The sequence below is a fragment of the Melospiza georgiana genome, chromosome 4 (genome assembly GCF_028018845.1).
Source record: "Melospiza georgiana isolate bMelGeo1 chromosome 4, bMelGeo1.pri, whole genome shotgun sequence".
NCBI classification, from domain to species: Eukaryota; Metazoa; Chordata; class Aves; order Passeriformes; family Passerellidae; genus Melospiza; species Melospiza georgiana.
This window is the reverse complement of record NC_080433.1, coordinates 61,095,407-61,123,281: the sequence shown is the minus strand read 5'-3', so window position 1 is coordinate 61,123,281 and position 27,875 is coordinate 61,095,407. Positions and strand designations below refer to the sequence as shown.

Genomic DNA, 27,875 nt, shown 5'->3' with positions numbered 1-27,875 from the left:
GAGCTTAGAAAATAGACCATTTTTAAAATATTATTTCCTTTTGCAGTAAAAAAGCGAGAGTGAAAGAAGCATAACTACTAGGTAGCCAAGCAACAGCATATTGTCACCATTCTTACCATTCCCATTTTTACAGACACAAAATGGGAAAGATAGTGAAGTGGAATGTGGAGAGGGAGAGCACTGAAATTCTTGCATTTTATCATCAATGATTTCACTAGATTGTATAAAAAATGAAGAATAAAACAGTAGTGGTCTCAAATTCCTCCAGAGACAGTTCAATAACTCCATGGGTTACACAGGTAGATAAATCAGGGAGAAAGATTGAGAGCTTTGAGAGGAGACTTCAGGAGCTCTGAGCCAAAATGGTAGCCTTTGACTACTACTGCCAAAGGAGAATCTCCATCAGAGGTGACATTCTTTTCTGAGGGAAATACATATTACCTGTGTAATTCTGGACACTTGTGGCTACAGTTTAGAAGAGCTGAGCATATTTGGTAGGCAAATAGCATTTTCACATTTACCTCTTTACTCACGAATGAAAATTTTCCTTCATCTGACTCATCAACAGAAGCTTCAAATTCAAATTGGCTGTTTCCAACCACAAATTTTTTACCCTGAGGATGAGAAAATTTCAGTTTAGAATTTGTATAGAATCACCAAGCATAGTAAAATATCACCAGGCAATATCCTGTTCAGCACTGGAAGTAATCAAATCCAAATGGAGAAGGCTAACTGGTTACAGTCATCTTCTAAAGCAATGCTAGAGAGAAGCTGAGCCAGAGCAATCTGTGACTTTGCTGCATTCCTCCAATATTCATTCATGGTAGGCACACCAAGAAGTTCAAGGAAAGCAAGCTCATATATAGCACTCTGTTTTAGGGAGCAATAAGAAAAAGCTGAGAGATGTGAATACTGGATGGCTTCACACATCAGATCTGTTATTAACAGAGCTGTGTGAGTTCTGCCCTTAAAGGTTTTCTCTGTAGGGATTCTGGGCAGAGCATCAATGCAAGAGCTGCATGGGAAACTGGAATGAACATCTCTCAGCTCTTCCTGCCTTTCTCTTGCCTTTCTGTGACTCTAGCTGGATTTTCACAGGACAGTCTTCAATGGCAGCACTAATTTAAGGGTGTTACTACCTCCTAGACATCATCCCCTCTCTTCTCCCCAGATCCTAAATCTATTGATTCCTGTCTTAAGTCTGTAGCACATATTGACTTTCACTGCACTGACAAAACTCTCAGCTTGGCTGCTCTGTGATTCAGTCAAAGAACTTGGCTGGCTAAAAACCTCATCCCATGACATTGTTTCTGTGCTGGGTGAATCTCCTGCCCATAGGACAGACATTCAAACAGCTTTGCAAGAAGGGTATTAGAAAGAAGTGAGTAGCAAGGATATTTTCATACACTAATACAAAATCACAACTCAGCTGGGGACAAGACAACCTTCACCTTTAGAGAATCACAAAATGGTTTGGGTTGGAAGGGACATTCAAAGACCATCTAGTCCAACAATCTTGACATAGGCAGGGACACCTTTCCCTAGACCAGGTTGTTTGAAGCCACATACAACCTGGCTTTGAATATTTCTAGGGATGGGGTACATAAAAGTTTCTTGGGCAACCTGTTCCAGTCTCTCACCATTGCCATTGCAAAAGATTTCTTCCTTATCTCTCTAAAACTACCCTTTCTCACTTTAAAAAATGTTGCCCCTTTCTCTGACCCTACAGGCCCTGGTAAAAATGTCTCTCTCCATCTTTCTTATAAGCCCTATTTATATATTGAAAGTCCACAAAAAATGTCTCTCAGGAGTGTCCTCCAGGCTGAACCACCTCAACTTTGTCAGCTTTTCTTCAAAAGAGTTGAACTCCAGCCCTCACCTGCTCTCTGATCATTTCCATGTCTCTTCTCTGGACCCATTCCAACAGATCCACATCTTTCTTGTACTGGGAACCCCAGAGCTGGATGCAATACTTCAGCTGAAATTTCAGAAGAGTGGACTGGAGGAAGATAGATCACCTCCCTTGACCTGCTGGCCACACTTCTTTTGATGCAGCCCAGGACACTATTGGTTTTTTGGGGTGCAAGTGCACATTGCCAGCTCACATCTAATGTTTCATTCTCAAGTCCTTCTCCATAAGGCTACAATCCATTCAATCCCCACTCTGCATTGATCCAGGTGCAGGACCTTCTCAGTGGCCTTGCTGAGCTTCTTGAGAACTTCACTGTGGATGTAAAGAACTATTCCCTGGTTTTGACCAGAGCCATCTGAGTCTAGAGTGCACCTGGCGATAACATAATGGTTACTTGATTCCTCTTTTCTGCTCCAAAGGTTAAGTACATTGTCTCCTGCTATCTTCTAAGTCTTGTGTATGAGCATCTTATCCTTTTTATTTGTAGCTACTTCTTCAGTGTCGGACACACAGGTGCCTTCTGGTACCTAGGTTTTATCTAATTAATCTGGTACACCAGGTTTATCTAATTAATGCAGTGGAAAGCTTTCCTACAGCACCTTCACTGTGACAGGTTGGGCAGTGAACACGAGCCCACCAAGGTTTGGGGTTTAACCAAAGGTTAAAACAGACTTGAGGCTCTGGGTGGTTATTTTACAGACGAAAACAAACCTTTTACTTCTTCCTTCTAGGAAGCTAGATATAGGAAATAAGCTACAGCCTAGCTCTGAAAAGCCTTGTCTGAAAATTAACAGCCCATTCTGCCTTAAAGAAAACATCTACATAGTCCAGGTTTTAAACCATCTCCTTACAATTATTTTTTATAGGAATGCTGTCTTGTTTTCCTTGCCCCACATATTTTAATATAATGTCTTTTTCAAAAGCGTTCAAATTCTGCTGCTCCTGCGTAAGGCTTTCCCACATGCTTAACAGCAGGCTCTGGGAGAGGAGGAGAGCTGTGGTGTGTGTGACAGCTGATACCTGGAGTGCACTGAAATCAGGAGCTGCTTACCAGGCTCTTGAGCAGAAGGCAGCAGAGCTCACAGTCAGTAGTTTGGGGGCAAGAGATGTGTAGCAAGCACTAGGAAGCAGGTTACACATCGGACACACATGACAAAGACAAATCCAAATGGGAAATTACTTTTAACGAAAATCTTTGGCAAGCTAATAAGGTTATCTCGATGCTGGTACATCTGTCTCTCCTACTGTGCCAATCTTTCAAGGACTCAGCTGGAGAATGCCTCTCAGAAATTGCATGCAATATGACTGATCAGCACTAGACTTCCCTCCCTCTGCCTGTCCTGGATGGCGCTACTCCCACAAGAATGACAACAGCTTGGATTTCTCTCTCCTTCCTACTGAAATTCTTTCAGAGGAAGGAAGGGAAGAACAGTCAACAGCTCCTCCTCTTCTAGGCTATTTCCCTCCAGTGGAAGCTATCATGAGGAGACTTATTCTTTGTGCTTTAAGCATTCACAAGTTTACAGGAGCTTACAAAACGTGTGAGTTTATACTTCCACCCTCAATGGAAGTACAGCAGTTTCTGTATTTCCAGTATAGAAATAATTCTTGATATAGTCCAGCAACAGCAGTTTTTAAAGCCATTTTCTTCTCCTACTCACCAAGTAAGCCCTTTAATGTTCATCTCCACCTAGAGATGAAGATTCTTATACACACAATGTTGGACAGTACACTTAGTCACCCATGGCAAGGCTGGGTGTGCAACACCCCTCTAAGTAAAACACAGATTAAATCAAGATAATAGAACTGGTATTTCGAAGTGACATCACAACATTAATTTTCTGCTTTTTCTAAGCAAGAATTTAGGCAAGGAAAACAGGAGGAAAATGGATATACCAACATCCTAACCAATAAAGACCTTAAATATGCTCATAGCTGCATGACTGCTAGCTTCAAAGATGCTGTAATGCCCAGCATATCCTGTGGCAAAATTGTTCCACATGAGAAGCCAAATGCTATTTAGCATTTGGGCTGTGGGCCAATCCCTACAAAATATCCATCCATGGCTTCTCCTGAGCCACCCTGTTTTCCATGAAATGTTTACCAAAGGCTAAGTGTAAGTGATGCCCTTCATTCAAATGAACTTTCAATCATCAAAGTTTCTTCTTCAGATATTATAATCCCACAGGCATGAGTGCCTTTGTGATTACCACTATTTCATGCCTTATTTGTCTGTTATCACATGTATTAAAGGGCTATGTATATAGCTGTAGTCACTGCCTGTGTTTGTTGAAGTCCTGTCACTAAAGGCATTCTTGTTTTGATTAAAAACACACCTCTGTACCATATATGGATATATGGAGCTGACCCCATGACAGAGATGACATTTTCACATTGCTCCCACCCAAGAAAAATTACTCTGACATCATTTGACATTCATTGCTCTCCAGCATCTTTCCAGTTTTGGGACTATGCATTCACCTTGGCTTCCTACAGAGACTTGAACTCCTCATAAGACTTCCCAGTTCCAAGCTAAATAAATACATTCTGTAGGCAAACTGTTAAACACTGCTCCCCATGACAAAGCGTCCAATCCACAGGATGTGTCTTTGCATTGTTAAATGCAATTGACATCTCACAGAATTAAAAAACCCCATCAGCCTTTTCTCCATTCCCTTTTTGTAACTAGTAGTTCAGAAAGATTAAAGTGCTTATTCATAGAATAATAAACTAGATGAAATAGTTTTTGCATCCCTGCTGCTATTTCTCCTTGGAGGACAAGGGTCCACTAGAAGTCAAATTCAGCACATCTAGATTATGCATCTGCCCTGAATTTCTCTAGAGAGAGAAAAAGCTCTTCCAATTATAACAAGGGAGCAGGAAACGATTTTCCTCTTGGGCAGAAAAACAGCGCTTGCTAATGTTAAGCAAAAGAAATAAAAGTATAATCTCCAGAATACTTTTCAATTAGCTGTGGGTGTAGGAGAGGTGTTGTATGCCACATGTTGCACACAGCCACATGTCCTACCAGGGACCAGTTCTGGCATCTCAGAGAACAGACCAAATTCACTAAATTTGCATTTCACTGTCTGCATATATTTTAAGGTCTTCAAACAAAAATGTTTATTTTTGAACATATGTTTTTACAGCACAGTTTTCATATATGTCTATAGTAGTGACACACATCATGGTCTTTACATGGTGCTCACTGGTTGCTTTTTGTACTTCTCTGAATACTCTTCTTATATTGCTACACTTCTGGCCTCTTGACCCTTTTCCATCCCTTGACAGGAGCAGCAAAGGTGATAGAAGGAATTTAGAAGCTATACAGCATTCCAATTTGAAAAAGGAAAAAAAAAAACCCTCAAAAAGAAGAGCCTTCTTTCCCATGATAGATGGCCAGGAATAAAAGAAATCAATGCACTCCCCAGTGCATCTATCATCAATTCCCATTTACACAAAGACAACACAGAAACAAAGAATAGAAACGGATAACAATACTTGAGCTATCACCTAAAAATGGTTTTAAAGCTTCATTTTCATCCCACTAACAAATAACATTTCATGCATTGTCTAGACTATAACACAATTAAAACCCTGGGGTCTAACTGACTTAGAGACTTCGTAATTTATTTTCTGGAATCAAGTACTAAGAAAGAGAAGCCTTTGCTATGGGTGAGAAAATACCTGATCTTCTGGTTTGATGGTCACACACACACACACACACACACAAAAGTGAAAGATGATGTTATCCAAACTAAGAAATATTTAATGTCTGAGTGCATTTTTGTGTTGGAAGGCGAAAACTTGAAAAAAATTAAGCACACAGAGTGATGTCATTCTAGAACAATAGCAACAAAACCCATCAAGTATTTAATTAGAAAAAGATGTGAAACATTCACAATTCCTACAGCTCCTCTCATTTCATTACATGAAAAATAATTGTCCAGTGTTTCAATAGGTCCAGTCTACATTCTTTAAACTGCCCCCTCCATTTTAATAGTTAGGATTATTAGCTCTGATTCTCTCTTGGCAATGACTCTACCACAGTAACCAATATTTTATCAAACTTGAATGCAGCCCTTTTCTTTTTTTAAATTACAAGCAGGATCTCCAAGGCACATGAACCAATGCTTTAGTTTAGGGGTGTGGATGCAGTTTAAGAGGCATTCAAATGACAGCTAGCATTGAATTAATCTGCTTACCTGATAATAATCTAGATGTTTTCCCTCAAAATACACAGTTGTTTGGTACTCCATAGGTATTATTGAAGGGACAGGGTTTAGAAACTGTGGGCATTCTCCTTCCTGGGGAGAGATACATTTTATATGTTATTACAAATAAAAAATCTTATCACAACAAGCTCCAATGGCCTTTGGACAATACAATGATTGTTCTGAAGAACTTCATGCTTAAAATACAGTGACAGATTTGATTACACCCTTTCAAATTAGACATGCTAAAAATGACTGCAGCATATGTCAAAGCTGTGGGTGATTATCTCTCCCTGCCTTGAAATCTCGTTCCTCCCATTGAAGCAAAATAGTAAAAGGCACAGAAATATCCTTTCAGGAGTTATTCAGTCTCACTGCCCCGCCTCAATCACACCCTTAAATTCCCACCCCCGCACTGTCACTAAAAAAAAAAATCACCTTACACTTCTGGAGTTAACTTTAGAATCATTTTCAAATCTCTAATTCGACCAACTGATATGAGAGATCCAGCAAACAAAATATTGAAGTGTTCTAATAAAAAACCTAACAATGTTATTTTTAAACATTACCATATTTTGTTTAATCACATCTTGTACTGAAGAGGACTCTTCACAGATATGTCTCTTCCAGTCCCACTGGCAATTCCATCTATTGCTTGCACAGGAATAGCATCTACAAATATAACACGGTAGTCATGACAAATTGTCAGGCTTTTTTCCCCCCACTACCAAGAAAAGTAAACGAAATTCCATATATATTCACAGAGGGTAAATCAGTCTGTTAGAGTGTCCTTACTATATTAAGATCAAAACTTCACAAGAACAGTTCAAGAACCCCCAAAAGCTATTTTATCCCTTAATAAATATTTGAGCAGGGATCAATCATAGCATTTGCAAAATCATAGCATTTGCAAAAACTTTGAGATCAAGCCTGAGAGTACTGGAGGTGATTTTGATCAACCTTCATACATAGGGATGAACAAAGGCTTTGGGCTGGCTGCACCTGCCCTATCTGAAGGCACTGCAATCCAAAACACCAAACTATCATCATTACAGGGAACAAGCAGGCACACAATTGTCCACATTGCTCACCTGCAGACACATTAGCAGCTCCAGAAATGGCAACACAATGAACTGGCCTTAATTATATGTGCCATGAATATTGCTATTCCATGCTTTATATTGCTGGTTCACCAGGTGCCCTTCAACCATTTTTAAACTCCATTAAAATGTAAGAAAAAGGATTTGGACACCGGCAAATTTTGAGTGCCAAAGGCTTAATTATGAAATGATTGAGTAATTCAGGTGCCAGTTACCTAACACACCAAGCTACAGGATCTAAACATTTAAGAAGCTGAAATACTCACGGCTGATTTTCAATAAGATTCATTGCTTCTTCGCAGTCATAGAAAGGGTAAGTATGTGATGCAAAAAAAATCTTGTTCTTTTCAAAGGTTAACTGAAGTGGAACTGAAACATGATCTGTCACAAAAGAAAAAAAATTATCCAAATGGTTGTTGAATTCTTCAGCTCTTGAGCTGAATGATACAATGATAACAGTTTTATTAATTTACAGGACATAAGCAAATATTTAACTATACTGTTAACACTCTCAATCTCATGACTTAAAATCTGTAAGTTCTGTTTTGTCTTTTTAAGCTTTGCAAAATTTTTCAGTGCATGATTTTCAGAAGAAAAACAGAGAGAGAAAAAAGGGGAGAAGAATATTAAAAGAATAGTTTTGTTTTATGGAAGTGTTTTTCAGTGGTGCTATTATCATGCTAGACTTTAAAAGAGTCTAGAAGAACAAGGAAAACTGATTAAAGACATAATTGAACACAGACGAAAACTGGCACAAGAACAGTAATTTTAAATAAAACATTTTCTTAAATATGAATATGTCTGCATGTAAAATTACTCCTTTCATTTGTGAATTAAAAATGTTACGTGAATTCAAGCAAGTGCTCTTTGTGGTTAATGCCCAACAGTGCCTGCAACAGTTACCACAGGCATTTGTGAGCTTCAGTTTGCCATACACCATTTCTCCACAAATGTACTTCTTGTCTGGATTATTACTAAAGAGTGAAACTGTTCGAAATACCTTTTGCAGAAATCATTAAGCCCTTATGACAAGCTATTTCACAAGCTATTGAGCAACTTCAAACTCTGCTTTCCTTGAGCAGGTTCTTGGAAGACCATCAGCTGCTTGGCTGGGAGTTACCTCTGCCTGCACTGGGTCCCCTCGAATATTTCAGACTCACAGCAGTGACAGGGGATTTCCTAACAACAGGACTGGGAAAAGGCATCCTTCCTAGAAATTCCTTTTGGAACCAACCAACCAACCAACCAACCAATCAACCAACCAACCACAACCCAGACTTGTCCAACATCAACAGGGCTTCTTAACAGTAACTGGATGTCTCAGGACTGCCAGGAATACACAAATACCATGCATACAAATATCTTAAGGGCAGGTGTCAAAAGAATGGGGCCAGACTGTTCAGACAGAGCAAGGAACAACAAATTGAGACACAGGAGGTCTATCTGAATAGGAAGACAAACATCTTTACTTTGAGGGTGACAGAGCACTGCAAAAGGCTGCCCAGAGAGGTTGTGAAGCCTCCTTCTCTGGAGACATTCAAAAGCCACCTGGAGGAGATGCTGTGCAATCTGCTTTAGGTAAACCTGCTTTAACAGGGGGATTACACTAGGTAACCTCCCCAGGTCCCTTCTGCCCCTAAAAATTCTGTGGTTCTGTGAATGCTTGTAGCTGCCTGCCTTCTCCTGGTGTCTGCTGAGTTTCTGAGCACCCTAATATTGCTTTTGAATATCCTTTCAGATGTGCAACCAACTCAGAGAGTCATATTATTTCTAGATTACTTGTTTATTCTAATGCCTTCTCTGACAGACTTCTAGTCTTACATTTAGTGCTGGACGACATCCAGATATCACATTTATCAAGCCCATTGCTTTGTGTCCTGCTTTACAAAATATTTAGGGAATGTGAATTGGCCTTAAATAACAGTGTGCTGCTTTAACACTTAGCAGAATCTGATATACCACAATATACTCCAGCTAGTTTAAAATTCAATAATGAGATTTTAATGTAATTACTCTCCCTGCAACTAAAATTAGATTTTTACCTGTTTCAGCCTTAAGAGAATTGAAACTTATCTTAAAAAGTGCTTCCAAGTACCACTTTGACAGTTCATGACTGTTAAAATGCATATAAAAGACTTATCCTCAGGGGTATGTCTGCAAGCTGCAAGAGCACATGTTTTTTGCTTGTTATTTCTCTTCAGATTTTTAAACTTGATACATAATAAACAGTGTTGTGTAATGAGTCTCATTCCATGTGTTTATGCATCAAGATGTATGAACCATGGCATGAACAAAGCACCGTCTAGGAAACTGCACAGAATTATGGCTGGCAACAGACCTCAGGCCTATAATCAGTGCTTCAGAACAATGGTGCAGTCTTTAATTATATGATGAAGTATTTTTCCATCAGGCTTACTGCTGCAGAGGTTGCAGGACACACAGAAGAACAGGCAGAGGGCTGGATGCTAGAAGGATAGGCTTGTAACATGAACCAGAAAAAAGCCACTGAAGTATTGTTGACCAGAGCAAAACTAAGAAGTCAGACACGAATTCCTTCATAGCTGAAGTAGGTAGAAATCCCTTCTATCCCCACAAGTCAGAGTGCTTAGGCTTAGACTAGGTAACTGGGTTTTGTTTGTTTGGGACACAGAATAACATCTCTCTGACTCCATGTCTCTGTCTCTCCCGAGCTACTGTTTCAGGTTCCCAGCAGAAACACTGGGATGCTACAGCTTGTAAATATATCAACAGAAAAAGTTTGAGCAAACTGAGAGTTCAGCAACAGATTATTTGGGGAAAAGGACTGGAAGGGGAAAAAACCTCATTTTGTAGGCACCTCATATAAGAGCATAACATTGGAAACAATAGTCTAGTTCTTTTCTCTTATTATCCATGTAGGGTAGCAATATTTCTTTACCTTGATGTTTTGGTGTTGGAGGAATTATATCAGGGGGATCACAGATAATAACCCCATCTTTCAATTGAGCAGAATGCACTGTTTCACCAAAGGTACAGCAAACCTTGTCACTCTCAGTCAAAGTTGGCATGGGACTTACAGTCAGTTCCACCTGGAAATAAAATTTTAAAGCGGTAAAATATTTGGAACAAATGAGCCAAGACCCAGTAAGACTTGGAAAATTTCAATTTCAAAGGTGATATTTTAGCTAGCATGACAGAACATGGCTCTCCTTTTCAATTTTTACTTCTTCCCATCTATTAATCTTTTCTCCTTAAACCCCTACCAGTCTTTTGAGGCTGGGTCTTTGTTGAATCAGACTGATACAAAAACCTCTTGTCCTGTCAATGCATTAGACCAGAACAAAATTGTCTGTACAGACACACCCAAAACCTTTTATTCTTGTCCTGAGCATCCAGTTTAGCAACAGTAAACAGAGTGGTTAACACTTAAACTCTGACAAAATTAATTAATATTACATTAACCTTAGGTGTTCTTAGTGAATAATGAAAACAGAGCTGGATAGGTTGGAAATGGTGGAGTTTGAAAGGGATAAACAAAAAAGTGCTTTCCTCAAGACTCCATGGAAATGCAAAAAATCCAATACTGAGAAAGGATTTCTGAATGGTGATGAGATCTTATCTTCCTCAGAGAAAGAAAGCATTTGAGAAACTAAAAATAACTAAATAAGATGGGAAAACATAACAAGGAAAGAGAAAATTAAGTTGAAATTTGGGATCTTGTTCTTGACTTAATGTTTCAAGTGTGTTAATTACACAGTCTAACTTTCCATTTTGTATTGCCAGTAGAAAAGACAATTATCCCTTTCTCACTGAAAGCAGTTATTCTCTACTAATATTTTTATTCAGCATAGAAATGGCCTTAACACAATGCTGTTTACATAATTTAGAAGTGGGATTGAAGTGACTTGAAAGAAAGTTTCTTTATTTCTGATTAAGAGGAATTTAAAGCCATTTTATTGATTTTACTTGCTGAACACCCCCAGGAAGCACTCAGTCTGCACTGGCATGCCCCATTTGGAATTACAGCAAGCTATGACACCCTGACCACACTCCAAAAACTCAGTTTTATAGTTTTGTTGCCATAGAGTAATTTTGCATGCTGAATTTGCCTTCTCCATGCATCTGCTGTGTAGGCAAATCCACTGCTGATTTTAAAGCAACATCTTATGGCTTCACTGCTTACCTAAGTTCATGCCCAAGTAAGCTGAAAAGGCAGCATGAAATCTCCCCTACCAATTACTTTTTATGGGTTATACAACACTGTGCAACACTTTCATAATATTCAGGTAAGTGCTTTATCATCCATACCAGTGCATCACTTTGGTTTACACAGGTCAGAAACTCAACCTGCAAGAGCAGCAGGCAAGAAAGAGCACTGTGAGAAATGACAGAGACTGAGACACCCAAACAGACTCCTATTCCTAGTCTCCACTGTGCATAAAGAAATCAGATATTCATCTTTCTGGTAGTCACATCAACGTGCTTCAAGAATATTTATGGAAATCATCATCCTGTTATACCTTAGCAGGAGCTCTGCGACTCATATTTAGAGGGTCTGCACTAATGATAGTCACACATGTGCCACTTGGACTCCACAGCCAGTGGTTCTCCTTATCAGCTGTACCACAGTCTGCCTTCTTTGTGCACCTGAAAAAAAAAGGAACAAAACCCAAGGAAGTATTATAGCTGGATTCTTCTTTCTCTGAATTATGCAACAATTTCACAATTAGAGACTGACATTGCAACACAAGATGACTACAAATTTGCTTTAATATTGACTAGTGGGGTTAGAAATTTTTTAACAGAATTAGTGGTGCAATTACAATTGATGGTTTGACATGTCAAGAGCAAGTGCCTACACTATTTTAGACAGCACCCTGAATCAGACAACCCAAATCCAGGCAGTGACAGCATAGGAACCATGGGGCAGAGGAGCCATCTGAAATCAAGCTGATAATCTTCATTGCAATATGTAACAACATCCTGAATGAGAGGGCACAGACTGTTTTTTTCTGCAGGTCAAATGGCAGATACCTATGTGTTGCCACTAATAAGACACAGCACTCAAGAGAGCAAGATGCAACAGAGAAGTATTGCTGGGAGCATACAAGCTTGTGGATAACTTCTGTGTAACCCAATTGCTGCAAATGTTATTTTGTAGGGAATGTTTTCATTAACAACTGACAGTATTTAAAACCTCTTTCTGCCAAGGCAGTGTCACAGTTGTGGAAGACAAGAGCAGTTGTGCAGCCCCACCAAAAACACCAGAAGATTTTCCCAGCTCAAGTACAGGAAGAAATGCTGCAGTACAGAAGCTGCATGGGGCTACAAAAGCTTGTTGAGGTGGGGGCAGTCTCATGGGTATTGTTTCCATTCTGTGCAAAGTGTAAAAGAAAATGCTGGAGTATCTCTGTCTGCTGTAGCAGAAAGTTGACTATTAACTCATCAGGGGCTATAATGCAGTGCAGCTGTTGCACAGCACTGTCAAACCTCTTTTAAACAAATCATTTACATACAGAGTAAACATTCACATAATACATCCCTAAACACACTACTAAGTGGTGTGTGTAATCATGAGACAGAACTGAAACTTAGAATGAAGCACTTTTTTCTCCCCTTTGGAAATAATATTAGCAAATGTGAAAATTCATGTTTGCCTGTTCTCAGAAACCATTAATATTTTGAGATATTGAGGTCAGTGGTCATATCACAAACCTGAAGGGAAATCTAAGGAAAATTGCCTTTTTTATGATATATGCCAAAGCCTTCAACTCCCAGCAGCCCAGGAGGAGTTTGAGGTTACATTCCAAATTCTCAGGTTTCATCCACAGCAACTGAAACCCCAGGCTGGAGGAGTTACAGTATATTACATAAACCTGCACACACCACAGAAGTTTCTCTGCAGTGCTCTACATTATGCTACATCAGGCTGATAGGTAACCTAATGCGATAATTCACATTTTCAGGCTGGAAACTAGAAGCCTGAAATTCATCTGCATATTATAATTAAACAGCCTCTTTGTTCCAACAGCAAGAAGTTAGAATCACGAATTCCCAACCACTCATGCCAAGGGGTTAATTAACTTAGTAGTCAAAAAGAGAACTGCAGGACTGCTCTTCCCTCTCGGCACTCTAATCAATGCAGAGTGTAAAGAAGAGACATTCCAGGGCTGTTCAGTGCTGTCCTAGTTTACATGTGCTTGAATATTCATTCAGTGAACCTCTGCAGATAGTCAGCAAAATGTCACTTTCTGCTCTCCTACAGGCAGGTGAGGGTTCCCTGTAGCTACACGTCTTGATAGATGATTATGTAAAACCAGCATTTGAACTATACACTCTGTTTGAGACATGGAACACTTTTTTCTTTTATGTTCTTTTTTACACTTTACTGATGTACTTAAAATACACGCAGTAGTTTCTGAATCTGAAATAGGGAGCATATTTTTATTTTCTGGGAGACCATGTGACTGTACAATTGAAGGAGTGATAAAACATACAGTTAGAAGATGTATAATCATTCTCAGTACCAGCAGAAAAGTATATATTTTCCCAAACTAATCAAATCTGAAAAAGTCAACGGGGACTTTTTTGTGTGCACAGAATATTGATATCAACGTCTGCGTGATAAAATGAAATGACTGCCAGGAGCACAAGGGTGAGTACCAAGGGCTGGGATCAGCATGCCCAGCAGTCCCCAGGGCACAGGGCAGGGCTGGAGCAGCTGCAGTGGCTGCACTCACCTGCCCTCCCGCACACACCAGCCACAGTAGGGATCCCTCGCCTGGGCACACTTCTCACAGTCCGAGTACTTGTGGCAGTCCTGCACGGGCAATCGGTACACCTGGAAAACCAAGAGCAAGGCAAACCTATCAACTGAAGGTGGCACAAGGAGCTGGAAACATTTGTGGACTTAGCTGTACAGCCTCATTCCCTGTGGCAGCTGTATTATTATACTCAGAGCTCAGCCTGAGTATATTAAGTATATTATATATATTTTCTTTTCCCCTTTAACAAAGTCTAAATTCACATGCTTTTTCCTGGTTTTTTTCCCCACTCCAGTATTATCTAATCTGTCTTCAAAGTAATGTAGGACATTGTTATAATCAAGAATTATGAGCAAGGTTTACAAAAATCGAGCTTTTTGGTTCCTCCAGTTATATTACTTGTGGAAATCTGCACCTCAGGATAGAAACTGCATCAGTGATGCTCTGAATTCAAGAAGCAGCTACTGCAGGGTGGATACTTTCAAAAGACTAACTTGGTACTGACTAGATCATTTTTTAAAGAGAATATTCTCCTCTCCCTATCACTACCATGGAGGTGAAATTGTTTGGAAATGCACTTCCAGCCAGAAGGCATTTCAGAAAATCTGCAAGCGTGAGAGAGCCAGGGTGTTTTGGGTTACTGCACTTCTCCGTGCATAACCTTCCACCATGGAACACATTCACGAAATAAAATGGAAATAATTATGACAGGAAGCAGCAGGGGAAAGAACATCATCAGTTCTCATGTCTCATTCCCCCAGTAAATATACAGCTTCTAGTTTTGATTTCCTTTAGTGTGGAGAATAGACAACATTTTCTTTGGCTCACAGAAAGAAGAGACATTCCTTTTAGCTATGCTGCTGCAATGATGCAAGAGGAAAACAGGACATACATCTTCCATTTTATGACTACATTTTACTTTTAAAGAGCACAAAAAGTATAGAAACAGAAACTCTGAGATGTAGGCTTTATAGTCTCATTTTAAAATAATGCTAGTCTCATCTCACTGGCAATTACAAAGTTACTTTGACAATCTGAGTTTGGCCTTTTCTTCATATTCAGAGAGTTAAAGAAAATGACTCAGTTAAGGAAAATGTCAATATTGTGCAATTTTCTTGCATTTATTAATAAAGGGGTTTACCTTTTCAGCATTCTCTTCTTTTTAGCTAACTGGAGCTGCGTCACTGGCACTCATTCACTAACTGGCACCCATAAGTAATATTCAGTCAATGATTTTTTTTTATTTTACAAAATATTTGTTTCACCATTCTGGCAGGCATAAACAAGCCCTAGAGATTGCTGTCTCTGCAAGTTTTGTGTGACCTTAATGACAAAAAAACCCTCACCAAACCAAAACCAAACTCAAAAAAACAGCTCCTTTAACAGCCAATTACAAAATGCAAATAAATTAATTTTAGAGGTTTGCAAGTTGGCCCTCTAAATCAAAAAGTGCTAAAAAGTAAAACAAGCAAACAAGCTTGATCATGGTAAGTGACTACCACAGTGACTGCTTTCCTCCAAATACATTAAGTACCTTAAGGAATCTGGGATCCTACCGGTGATGTACACTTGGAATGAACCAGCATGAGCAGCACAGAGGTGCTAAGCTCCTTTCCAAGTCCCACAAGAAGGTGCAAGGGGTTTCTCCTGCTTTCTGTTTAAACTTTAGGAGCAGAGGAGACTGACTGCTGAAAGCATTTGCTCAAAACCCCCCACTGCTCTTGGCACCACAACAGAAGCTGGGAGAAAAGAGGGGAGAAAGGTGAAACAGGAAAGGAAGAACTTGATTCTCACTATGGATCTTAACCTCTGTATTGTTTTTCCCTGATTTCTGTGTTTCTCTGATTTCTTTTTAAAGAAGTTATCACCTACCACATCACTACTTCCACTTCGTTTAAGTGCTCACAGAGCCCAAGCAATTAATTTCTAAATGTTGGGGCAGTCTGCATCTGCCAGGTAGCTCAGCAGCATGCATGCCTGTCAGTGCAGCCAGTTGTTCTTTATTGTTTACCTTTAACCATTAAAACACACAAATCAGGATTCTGATACCTCTATTCCCACAACCCACAGCCATGCCTAACCCAGAAGTACATATTTCATCTCTTATTCTTCCCCCCTTGCTTATGTCACCTTATTTCTCCCAGCTCCAAAGGCCTCCATTCTCCTCCTGTCTATCTGCTTCTAAAAGTGGGTGGGACTGCTCACTGTAATTAACTCCTGGAAATGACAGTAATGCAATGCCATTACAGAGCTCACAACTTTAACTATTCATATTTAAGCTAAACAGGTTTTGTAAAAGAAAACTATTATTCACATTATTCAGAAACTGCAGTGTCTACGAGAGCTACTTGGAAAAGATTTAAGTAAAATCCTTTCTTCAGCAGAAATTTACTGCATTCTAAATTTAAATGTTTTGTAGCGATTGATTTTTTTTTTGCAGGTTTTCTCAGAAAAAAAGTTGTCTGCTGTCTTTCTAAATTCTACCATTTTAAGCTGACTGTCATCAGAAAGCTTGTCTTCCTTCAGTGCTGCTGCTCTCCCTTGCATTGCTCAGCAGTACACACAGTAGCCTGGTGCAGACCTTGGGACTTTTAAATAATGTGCCAGCTTGTCAAATGGGGGGACAGGCCACCCAGAGTTTTGTGGACAATGTTGAAGCTTGGAGCTGTGTTCCAAATCCAAACAGAAGCCAAATGAGAAGTAAAAACAACTCGAAAAGAAAGAAAAAAAGTAACCTCTCTCTCACACCGTCATATTATTAAATGCTTTTCTAGTTGTTTTTCTGGCATTTTTCCAATGTTGTTTCTAGCCTAAAAACCTTCAGCTAGGCTATAACATTCCTGCAGCAGGAATTGATATTAATCCCTTTAAAAAACAGCCAGAAAATATTTTTCTTGCACTGTCTTCCCAAATATTCTCCTTTCATTCTCTTTGAGTCTCCTCATTCTCCCTGTGTTAGTGGTGCAGAGCATTTCCATGTCGCATTCCATGTCACTGGCAGGGCTGCAGATGGTCACAGCCCGTCACCCACCTTGTCCTGGAAAGCTGCTGAACAAAGTGTTTGAGGCTGGCAGCTCCAGCCTCCACAAAGAGAAGTGTCAGAAGAGGATTACCCCTGGGGATGGAGGAGAATCTGGCATCCCTCTCATTTCCTACTTGCTTTTTTTGCTCCCATTTTTTACAGACCTCCATTGTGCCTTCACCTCACAGCAAAAAGAAGGGGCCCAGGAGAGAAGGCCCATGCCCTTCCTAGTGAACTTGAACTTTTCCTACTGTACCCAGTTCTAGCAGAAGGTTGAATGAAAGCGTTTCCCAAATATATAATTCTCTCCATTGCTTCTTAGTTTTTGACACTAGGACTCACAAAAACCACTGGTGGCTTTACAGACATGTCAGTGAGAGCACATCAGGAGAGCATCGTGAGTCCTGAGGTGCCCTTGAAAGGATCTGATGGCAGCCACAGCACCCACTGATACCCACACATCCCACACTGAGCACTGGGGCTGCCTGACCCTGAGGCGTGCTGGTGCCAAACATCTCCACTCCATCCCTCCCACAGAGCCTGTGTGACAGCTCCAGAGGGGATCTCACTTCCCATTATTCCCTGTTGCTAAGCATCATTAGAGGACATTACAGTTCTCTGAGTCACAACAAGTCCATCAGCTTAGACTTGAGAAAGGTCTTCATACACACAAAGTAGGGGGAGTCCCACCAAATAGGGCAATTTCCAGGAACAACTGGAAAATGTATACATCTCAGGTTAAGTTGCAGAGAAAGTGAAAGAGGGACAGGTCCTTAATGCAAGCAGGACACATTACCTTGTCTGTGGTCATCACGTACAGATTTTCCTGGGTTTGATCAAGGACCAGGTCCTTCTTTACAGGCTTGTTTGGTTCGATAGTAAGAGAGCTGTACTCAGCTGCAGTGGATGACAGGAATACCTATTTTGTGGAAGGAAGAAAAAAAAATGGTGGTTAATGTTGCCTTTTCCCCACAATTATCATTACATCTGGCTACTGCTGTAAAATACATTAAAAATGTTTCTAAAAATAAATTAAGAACAAAAGGAGGACGAAGGCAAATCTTCAAGAAAGACATTGAGGTGCTGGAGAGTATTAAGAGAAGGGCAACAGAGCTGGTGAAGGGTCTGGAGGACATGTCTGAAGAGGAGCAGCGTAGGGTGTTCCGTCTGGTGAAACAGAGGCTCAGAGGAGACCTACACACTCTCTACAACTACCAAAAAGGAGGTTGCAGTGAGGTGGGGGTGGTCTTTTCTCACAATAAGCAAGCAAGAGGGGAAGAGGGAAAGGCCTCAATTTGCACCAGGGAGGTTCAGATTGGGAAATACTTCTTCACAGGAAGGTTTGTTGACCATTATAACAGGCTGCCCAGGCAACTGGTTAATCACCATCCCTGAAGATATTTAAAAGAGATAGAGGTGTGTGACTTAGGGACATAGACCCACAGAATCACTAAGGTTGGAAAATACCTCCAAGACCACAGAATCCAACCACTAAACTAGCATCACCATGTCCACCACTAAATCATGCATCTAAGCACCACATCCATATGAATTTCCATGTGGTTTGGTGGGACTTGGCAGCGCTAAGTTTAAGGCTGGACATGGCCATTACTCTCCTTCAAGCAAAAGAAGGCGTTTGGTGTTGCAGTCTTGAAATTTTAACACCACAAACATGTGAAGCCTTGAGTGCCACACAATCAGAATTTATCAGAGCTTCAGCTTGGGCTTTTTATTGCTACTTCTATTCACTGAATGGCTAGAATGACTACAAAATGAAAAGTTGCTCTTAAACCAGTGTGAGCTTGAATAGAGATAAGGCTAAAGCTGTTAGATTACCTAAGGCTGTTTATATAAAGCTCTCAGTAGGTATGTAATCCTTCAGGAAAAGTGTCATTCAGGCAATGCTAATTCAATCTGAGTATCACATAGCTGAGGTACATTGGAAATAATGCATCTTTCCTTTGAGATGAAAAAAAACCAAGCCCCATGAGAATTTGCTCCTAGTATGAGATCTTGTAAATCCCATTTTGACTTTCATAACCTTTTATATATACACCTTCCAGTCTCCCAACCCAGTTGGTTACCTTCAGGATTTTCCCATCCGACGTTCCCAGAAAGGCCACGGTGTGCCCGTTCTCCACGGCCACGGTGACGGCCGTGAGGTTCATCCCCTCCTTCTGCAGCACCGGCCTCTCCACAACGCCGTTCCTGCTGCCCAAGAGGTACGGCAGGTGCTCGGAGCCACAGGGGAAGTTTTTGCTTGCGTTCTAATAAGGAACAGCAATACAGAGTGATGTTAAACATGCAGATCACTAATTCCTAGCCGAGAGTGAAGTGCAGCCCTATTACTAGACAATATAATACCCCTCAGACACTGAAGAGTAGGAAGAGAGAAATGGATTGTCTAGGCATTTGCCCCCAGCCAAAATGCAGTAATCAGAGAGCAGCCTGCTAATGGAGAACTGCTTCCATGCTTTCACTTTCCGGGAGACACAGGGAGAGAATGTTTTTTTCTGTTTCATAATAGCAGCGGTTTAAAAATTAACCAGTTGGTTTAATTATAATGAACATGTCATAGAGACTGGTTTAACCAACTTTGCCTTGAAGACTGCTATTTTAATTGCTGTTTTGTTTCTTACTTTGCTGCAATCCATAAAATAGCAACTCCCTGGCAACAGTCTCATGAACTTCAAAACACTCCCTCTTCACTACGCTTTAATCCTGAGTGGCAGCAAGAGCTACCAGAAGGAAGTTCATTCACACCTTGCCTTTTCTGCTATATTTGGAAACAAAACCATGTTTCTGATCTGAAATCCACATCTTATTTTTGTCAGGAGCCACGGCCACTCGTCACATTCAGGATTTCTGTGTTTGATGCTCACCCCATATGCAGGGTACTGCAGCAAGTAACACTGGTGGTTTGAAGCAAAATGTGTAATTTTGACTCATCAGCACTAGTGACTTACTGTGTGGGAGATGGCTTCAGTCTCACAAGATGAAGAATTATGGGTCACTACCAAAAAAGGTATTCCTATGCCCCATCTCTTCTCTCCCTCTCCAGCTGTTCACTCCTCTCCCTGCACTTCACAAGTTGTGCTCAAACAGCTGCTTAAGCAAGTGTGTACCTTGCTTAGGCTGAGATATTAAGACATCCTCTTAAAAGCTGAGTTATTTTTAAGATGATTCAATTTCTCAACCCATTTTAAGGTTGGCTGCAGTAATGATTGAGTGGCATGCACAAGTGGGGCTTGGGAATACAGTGATGTGGGCAAAACAATCATAAAGCCAACAGAAATGCTCAAAACTGCCTCATAGATACAGCCATAGATTGAAGAACAGTAACTGAATGGTTGTAATAGTACTCCTCAAAAACCTTATAGTCAAGGTAATGACAGGCCATAAAAAGATGGCTGTCATGCTATACAAGTATTTTGAGCCACATCAAAACATGAACACCACCTGAATACAGGAAATCTGGGTATTTCAGTTGTCTAACGATACAAATACAAGTGAGAAAAAATGCTGAATTATAGATACCATTTAAAAGAGTCTTAATACTATTTAAGAGCATTGTAAATACACTGACTGAAACTACAATTGTCTACAGTGATTACCCCAAAGCTGATCATGGATGTAAAAAATCCCTGCATTTGACTCAATAACTCCTATACCAAAAGGAGCCCTTTAAAAAAAAATGCATTTAGAAAATCAACACTTATCTTTGAGAAAACATCAAATTCTTTTTAAGACACTCAAAATTTTGTCACTTCTTACTTAACCTGGTCCACAACACCCCCACATTTCATTTCTATCGTGAATTCATCTATTGAGTTTTCAGTCATCAATACAGTTTAGCTCAAAGCCACCCTAAAACATGTAGTTGTATATTTTCCACAAACATTAACACCGATTCTAAAAATAATATTAATAGTATTCATATTACCAGTCCATGTAATGCACACGGGTTTTCTGCTGAAAAAAGTTTGTAAAATGAGCTGGTATTCTTTTTAGTGTAGCAATCGTTCCGGTTTTTTTCCATCTTTTCATTGATCTGCCGCAAGGAAAACACACACATGGCAGATTTTAGAGAGCCATCATCTTTGTTTACTTTGCTGAAGAGTGCAAGAAGAACTTTGTCATCTGAGGGAGTATCTGCAGGTTGTCCCTGCTGAGCCATGCTCTCAGCCAGTTCTTTTCCAGGGGTAGTGACGTAAGCAGAATGACAGTGGTCATAGGCACCATCATCATCATCTTTGCAACCCAAGTCCATTTCAAAGTAGGAATAATAATGGGCATCGTCTTTGCACAGACGTGCAATCAGTGTGCGGTTGTTGACAGGTTGTTTCTCTTGCTGATTAAAAATAAAATAAACATAATTTTTATCCTCAAAAACTGCCACAAATTGCTGTGTGCTTGATGAGTGATAAGCTGACTTAACAGCTGCTGAGTCTGTATACATTTCAAAAATGTCTTTCCCGTCCCTGGCATAAAGCTGCCGAGTGCTGATTATGATGCCATTGTCATTTGGTCCATTCCCTTTCCCAACAAACAGCACCCGGTCGTTATTCAAGGAAGTGATCAGTCCCACAGTGGATACATTCTCATCGTTGCTGGCCACAAAGGACTTTTCTCCACTGCTGTCCACGTAGTACTTCTCATCGCTGATGTTTTGTAGATCTCTGATGGCACAGATTCCCTTGAAAAGGCTTCCACATACCACAGTTGTATTATCCACCTTGTTCAGCAACAGCAATTTGTTGTAATTGTCAGTCAGTACGGCCTCTTTACATTGATTTTCATCAATGGGAGGTGTGCATTTTTTGTTGTCCTTTCTTGGACCTGTTTCTACAGATCTGATTACTTCTAGGTTTTCTGTAAGCTGATACAGCGCATTTACCACTCCCAAATAGATTATCCCAGTGTCATTATCCACTGTTAGATGATTTAGCTCTGTAGCACTCTGAAAAAATTTCAGTTCCTCATTTCTGGATAAGGTGATGCAAAAACAGCTCAAGATGGTCAGTGGCCAGATCCATAAAGCCATTTCTATGTAGTACCTAAAAAGGGAAAGAAAATAATGACATGAAAAATATAGAAAAATAAAATTTACACAAAACTGAGAAATGTGGAAGTTTTTCATTACTTAAATTCACTTATCCTTGTGCACGTGTAGACAGCATGAAGATTATGGAAAGCCTCAAATCCTGTTAATTGCCCAGCAATTTAATCTGGTGGGGAAGGATTTAACAAGGTCATATGTCTAAATGATGATCATATAACCAATTAGATTGATTATATGATTGTGCTAAAGCACAATGAGAACAGACAGTTTGAAACAACATGGAGTGACAAAATGCTTGTCCAGACAGTATCATACTGTGCCAATTATTTACTGCTGAGGTTTTAAAAATAATTTGGAGAATGCCTCTTTCGGGTAGCTCCCCTTTAAGAGGTGTGGGGGGAATTTACATAAAAGTGTTGGAAACATTTTGTATTGTGGGATTTCCCCAGAAAGTAGAAAACCTTCACCTGCACCTGGATCTGGGTGCTTTTTGAGAAGGCATTACACTAATCCTTCATCATTGTGAAATCAGAAGATGGTAGATCCCTTAACACGCAACATTGCCTTTTACTGTTGGTATGCATTAAGCTCCAACACTTTCATTCACTAGAGCACTGCAACTTAATAGTTTCAAATCTGTTTTAAGAACAACACGTAAAATTTTTTTGGGATTATGATTCTGTTACCTTTTTTTTAAAAAAAACCCTTTCAGAATTGTTAGTTCCCAAGCAGATCACCTTGCTGTTGGAATTAGAAAAACCTTCTGAAACTTGCAAGAAGGGTTCTAGTTCTAATCTGAAGAGTTAAATGAGGAGTCTCATCTGACTTCCTGAGGCCTGAACATTTTGTTAATGTTTTCTCAAAGTGTTTAGTTCTGAGAGCAGAAAATAAAAGGTGGCATGCTTGGACACATTGATGTTAGGGGGAAAAGATGAACACTGTTTGGAGGAAGATCAAATATAATCCACCATATTTTCATTTTCAAAGTCAGCCATGGGATTCTTTAATCTGATGAGGAAAGAACCTATAAATTTACAGGGAATTTCAAGTTAAATCTGAAAATATCTGGAGTCTAAATAGAAAGGAAACTATTAAAAACACTGAAAAGACAAGAGAACCATTTAATAAAGCAATCTAACAGGCAACAGTCTCATAGGATGAAGAAAAGAACATGAAATGCCAAAACTAGAAACTGAAAAAATAAAACTTTAAAAAATAACAATAAAGGAACCATCCTCCTTTATCACTTAGTCCGTTTTGGCAAGAGCAATAGAGTCTGGTGGGATATGAAAGAGAATGGCTGAATCATCACTTATACTGGATAACCAAGACTAAATGTTAACAACCTGGATGTAAAAGTCTGAACAGGGAAGGAAGGGCTTTTGTTGTGAGCATAAGTCATCTGTGAGCTTCCCAAACCACCACAGCACTGCATAAAGACAATGCCTGTCCTCCAGCATTTGAGGGTGTTTTGCTCCTCTATGGAGAAAATGCATGAGCAATGGTGAGAACAACTGCCCTAAAATCAGAGTGAACTAAACTCTATATCCCCAAAAATCTACTATGTGTAACTCAGGATAATAAAACACTAACTTCAAGCTTGTTTTGCTGAAGCTCCTATCATGTACCATTATTACTAGCTATAAAATAATGCCAGAGACAAGAGAGTCCATCACCAGCAGCACAAGCTGGACCTTCTAATGATAGATTGAGTTCCTATGACAGTGACCAAAAAAAGGCTAAGACTTATAACCTGTTCTCCAGACACACAGACTTCAGCACATGCTTTGCAATGTAATGAAGTGTTGGATCTCTTTACAACAACAGTTGACCAGCTCTAAGGAACCCAGAGTTCTTCTGAATTCTTCTCTTTTCTTACTGTTCCCAAGGACTTCAATTTTCCAGCTTTGATCCTATCTCACTTCTCCATTGCTAAATGATATGTGATAATGCTTGTCATCTAGTTTCAAATATTATCCCTTACAGTTACCTGCAATGGAATAAAAAACAGCTTGACACGCTACTGCAGTGTTTTTTCACACCAGTTTTATCACTCTATTACCTATTGTACAAGGATCAAATGCAGAATTGAGATTAATTTGTTCCTGCTTTTCTCACAAGGTAATTATTTTTAGATTATTATATTCTCTTCTCTCAGTCAAAGAAACCCCCATAAATAGCTCTACTTACAAAAAGTGCCTTAAATGAATGGAAAATAATTCATTGTACCTTAATTTCAGTACTCAGTTCCCCTCCACGTTCCTGTATTTCAGGGGATTGAAAAAACCCATTTTGTCCATTGGTGGCACCCAGGACACAAAGGCTGCATTTGCAATACTCCTTTGTTCCAGGAGAACGAAGAGCCTTGCTGGTCTGTGCCAGAACCAGAACTTAATAAAATGTACATTTTGCACGTCTGAACCAGTCTCTTAGAGAAGTAATTAATTCTGTGTATAAAAATGGGTAATGCTTTCTCTCTGCTATTTTCTGCCTTGTTTACTTATAAAATTTTTGACTTAAATTATTCAGAACTACATGCACTCTCCATTAATAATGCCTTATCTTTGTTTGTTTATTTGCTTGTTGTTGTTATTTACTCCCTGCCACTCCTGTGTCATGCCAACCCCCATCAGACCAGCTCTGATCTCTATGCAAGGTAACAGTTCAGTTCATCATTCTCTATTATTATTAGTTTCACTTTCCAGACTCTCTCCAAAGCAAATAGTAAACAAAAATTAAATACACTATGAAGAGATTCAGAATTAAACTCTCCTTCACTTATCAAATAGCTGGCTTAAGAAAATTAAAAAAGTAAATAGAATGAAATGAGATGAACTACAACCACAGGCCACTTTCACCTATTTTTAACTTAATTGGGAAGAAGCAGCTGGAAGAATCCTTCTATGACCAGCTGGTGCGATAAGAATGCCAGAGCTGCTATTAACACAGGTGCTGCACTGAATTAGATGCTCTGGGAATGTATCAAGAAGCAGTCTCCTGCTGTGAAAAACTTCCGTTCCAAATGAACGAGTTGCAGACACACAAGAGAAAAGGTGCAAGAAGCACAGGCTGGAGCACGGAATCCATGATGCTCTGCACAGGAAATGTATTTCCAATGGCTTAACCACACACTGTATTTACACACAGGCCTGGGTGGCTTACTCTAACTAATGCCCTGGTCCTGAGGGCTGCCATACACCCTCCACCCTCAATTTGCACTTAGTTTTTAGCCCTTAGCAGATTCAGGATATAAGAAAACCAACAGAGCATTTGCCTACATAATTTTTTTTTCTCTCTCAAAGTCTTGTCTCCATTCAGTCTCTTGTCCCCTCTACTGCTTCCTACAAGAAATATGAAATTCTAGAATTTATGTGCAGGAAACACAGGGCACCCAGGAGAACACTTCATTCAGGGGAACTGCCATAAAGTGACACCGTGTTGGTAATCACACAGCTACCAGAGCTCTGCCTCACAGACATCAATTTTAAAGCAAGTACCCATAACTTAGTATCTTTCTACTCATGAAAGACCAATAACCTTAAATAACACCCACTTCTTCAAAAGGAATGCAGAAAAAGGAGCATCTGTAATCTACCAGCAGAGTGAGCTTCAAATTGACTTCACATTATTATAAACAGCCCTAAGAACTAGCACTAGCACCACACTGACGTGGACTTGGCAGGTGTTCTTCTTGAGTGTAAAATCATCTGTTGTGCCTGAACACAGGAACCTTCAACCTTCCAGCCATTCCCCATCACCTTAGCCTTTGATATATCTTTAGCTTTATGCTAATTAATTTCTTACATTTGCTTCAGCTGAAGTGAAAGAATACCAAATTTTGTCTGAAACTGGAATAACAGAGAACTAAAACAAGTGTTTTTCCCAAAAAACAACAGACAAGAAGATCTTCACTGAAGGAATAATCTCACCATTTTAGCTTCTGTGGTTTTTTGCAGAGTATTTCTTACTAATCACACAGAAACTTAATTAAGCCCTGCTACATCCTCTCATCCAGACAAAATTTTTTTACTTGAAATTCTGGTCGAGAGACAAGCACTTTTGCCAAGCAAGGCAGGTACAGATATGCTTTAATGGCAAGAGATGCAGAACACTGTGGTTCTCCCAGCAACCTTTCCCTTAATCAGAAGGACTCTAAAAGATGTACAAGACACTTAAATTGGAAAAAAAATTGATAAAAAAGACACAAAAATTGCGACATAAAAAAAGGTAATTTCCAAAGAATGCACTCCAACTGCATGGTTATTTGGGGAAAGATGAATGAGGATTCTCTTCTCTCTCATTTTAAATAACTTTTTAGCTTTTATTAAGTGTGCCAAAGATTGAAAAGAATTCAGCTTTCAGTTTTGGGCTCAAAAGAAGTCAAAAAAGAAACTGTAAAATGTATGAGAAGCAAGGGATGAGCAGCTTTTCAGTCTGGATTTCAAAGCTTCTACTTCTGCAAGAGCTGTAGGTAAAAGTAAACTCTTCCTCAGTTACAACTTTGACTAATATTTCCTAAAACAAATGAGCAATGGAGCTCACTGGTTCAGAGAATGAATCACCTCAAACAACACTGCAGGATTCAAACCCTTTTCACGAGAGCACAGCAACATACAAGAAAGGTTTTGGACAGAGAGGAACAACTCTGTTGGTATACTGTGCCACACATCCAAAATTGGCAGAGGCAGTGAGAACAGTGATGACTGTGATGGTGTCCATGCCTGTAGCTGTGACAGTTTGCTGTTAGCAAATGGGACCTGTGGGTCAGAAAACTGTGGGAGGTCATGCTGTGGAGAATGAGAAACCAATATCCACTTCATTAGATGTTGTGATAGCCTGTACTGCTCAAAAGGAGAAATTTCCCTTCCCTTTCACCTCTCAAGACACAATTTGCTAAGATGTACAGACCATCTTCATATGGAACAAAAAATCCCATCAGGCCAAACTGCCTGTAAACTGGTAACATATGGACAAATACTTTACTATTTCTATTCCTGGTGTAGAAGACAAAAGTTTTGCTTGTTTTCACACGACAAATTTTAATTTTTTTTTTAGTAATTTTCAATAATATAAGATTTCTTTTTTTTAATATGTGCAATAGTTATATTGACATGGTTCTGTTACAATGATTAGTTGAAAATTATGGATTTGCCAAGGAGATAATGAATGCTACACCCTCAGTCCCTGTGCATTCTTTTGCTGTTTCCTGCAGTCCCAGGGAAAACAAATGGAAGACACATTCAGGTTACTGAAAACCTGGGTTTCTTATATCAAGAATAAGCTGTGGTGCCCACTAAATCCCTCTGTCTCTCCATTCCCTGGCTAAACAGGCTGAGAAAAATATGATGAAAGGAGAAGGGGTTGAGATAAGGACAGGGAGATATCACTCATCAATTACTGTCACAGGTAAAACAGCTGCAACTTAGCGAAATTATTTTAATTTGTTGCCAATTAAAATCAGGGAAGGATAATGAGAACTGAAACCAAACTTTAAAAAACCTTTTCCCCACACCCTCCGTTTTTCCTGGGCTCAGTTTTACTCCCAAGCTCTCTACTTTCTTACTGCCAGCAGCGCAGAGAGGGGGGGAATGGCAGCTGCAGTCAGTTCATCACATCTCTGCCATTCCCTCCTTGTTGCACTCTTCCCCTGCTCCAGCATGTGTTCTGTCCCACATGAGACAGTCCCTCATGGCCTTCTCCAAAGTGATTCCTACCCATGGGCTGCTGTTCTTTATGAACTTTTCCAGAGTGGATCCCTTCCACAGGGTGCAGTCCTTCAGGAACAGACTGCTCCAGTGCAGGTCCCCACAGGGTGACAGAGC

The 27,875-nt window shown here is 39.8% G+C and overlaps 1 protein-coding gene across 3 annotated transcripts in view; it reads right to left on the bottom strand.

The window, feature by feature from the left end:
- Positions 1 to 27,875, bottom strand: part of PLXNB2 (plexin B2) — a 251,221-nt gene that overhangs the window by 57,409 nt on the left and 165,937 nt on the right. For all 3 annotated transcript variants that reach the window (XM_058022296.1, XM_058022297.1, XM_058022295.1), the window contains exons 5-14: positions 20,935 to 22,048; positions 19,076 to 19,258; positions 17,788 to 17,910; positions 13,946 to 14,046; positions 11,726 to 11,852; positions 10,144 to 10,294; positions 7,493 to 7,607; positions 6,696 to 6,798; positions 6,118 to 6,219; positions 522 to 614 (exon numbers count right to left, since the gene is read on the bottom strand). In XM_058022296.1, coding sequence (XP_057878279.1) covers positions 522 to 614; positions 6,118 to 6,219; positions 6,696 to 6,798; positions 7,493 to 7,607; positions 10,144 to 10,294; positions 11,726 to 11,852; positions 13,946 to 14,046; positions 17,788 to 17,910; positions 19,076 to 19,258; positions 20,935 to 22,048 — 2,212 coding nt within the window. The remainder of the gene's footprint in view (positions 1 to 521; positions 615 to 6,117; positions 6,220 to 6,695; positions 6,799 to 7,492; positions 7,608 to 10,143; positions 10,295 to 11,725; positions 11,853 to 13,945; positions 14,047 to 17,787; positions 17,911 to 19,075; positions 19,259 to 20,934; positions 22,049 to 27,875) is intronic.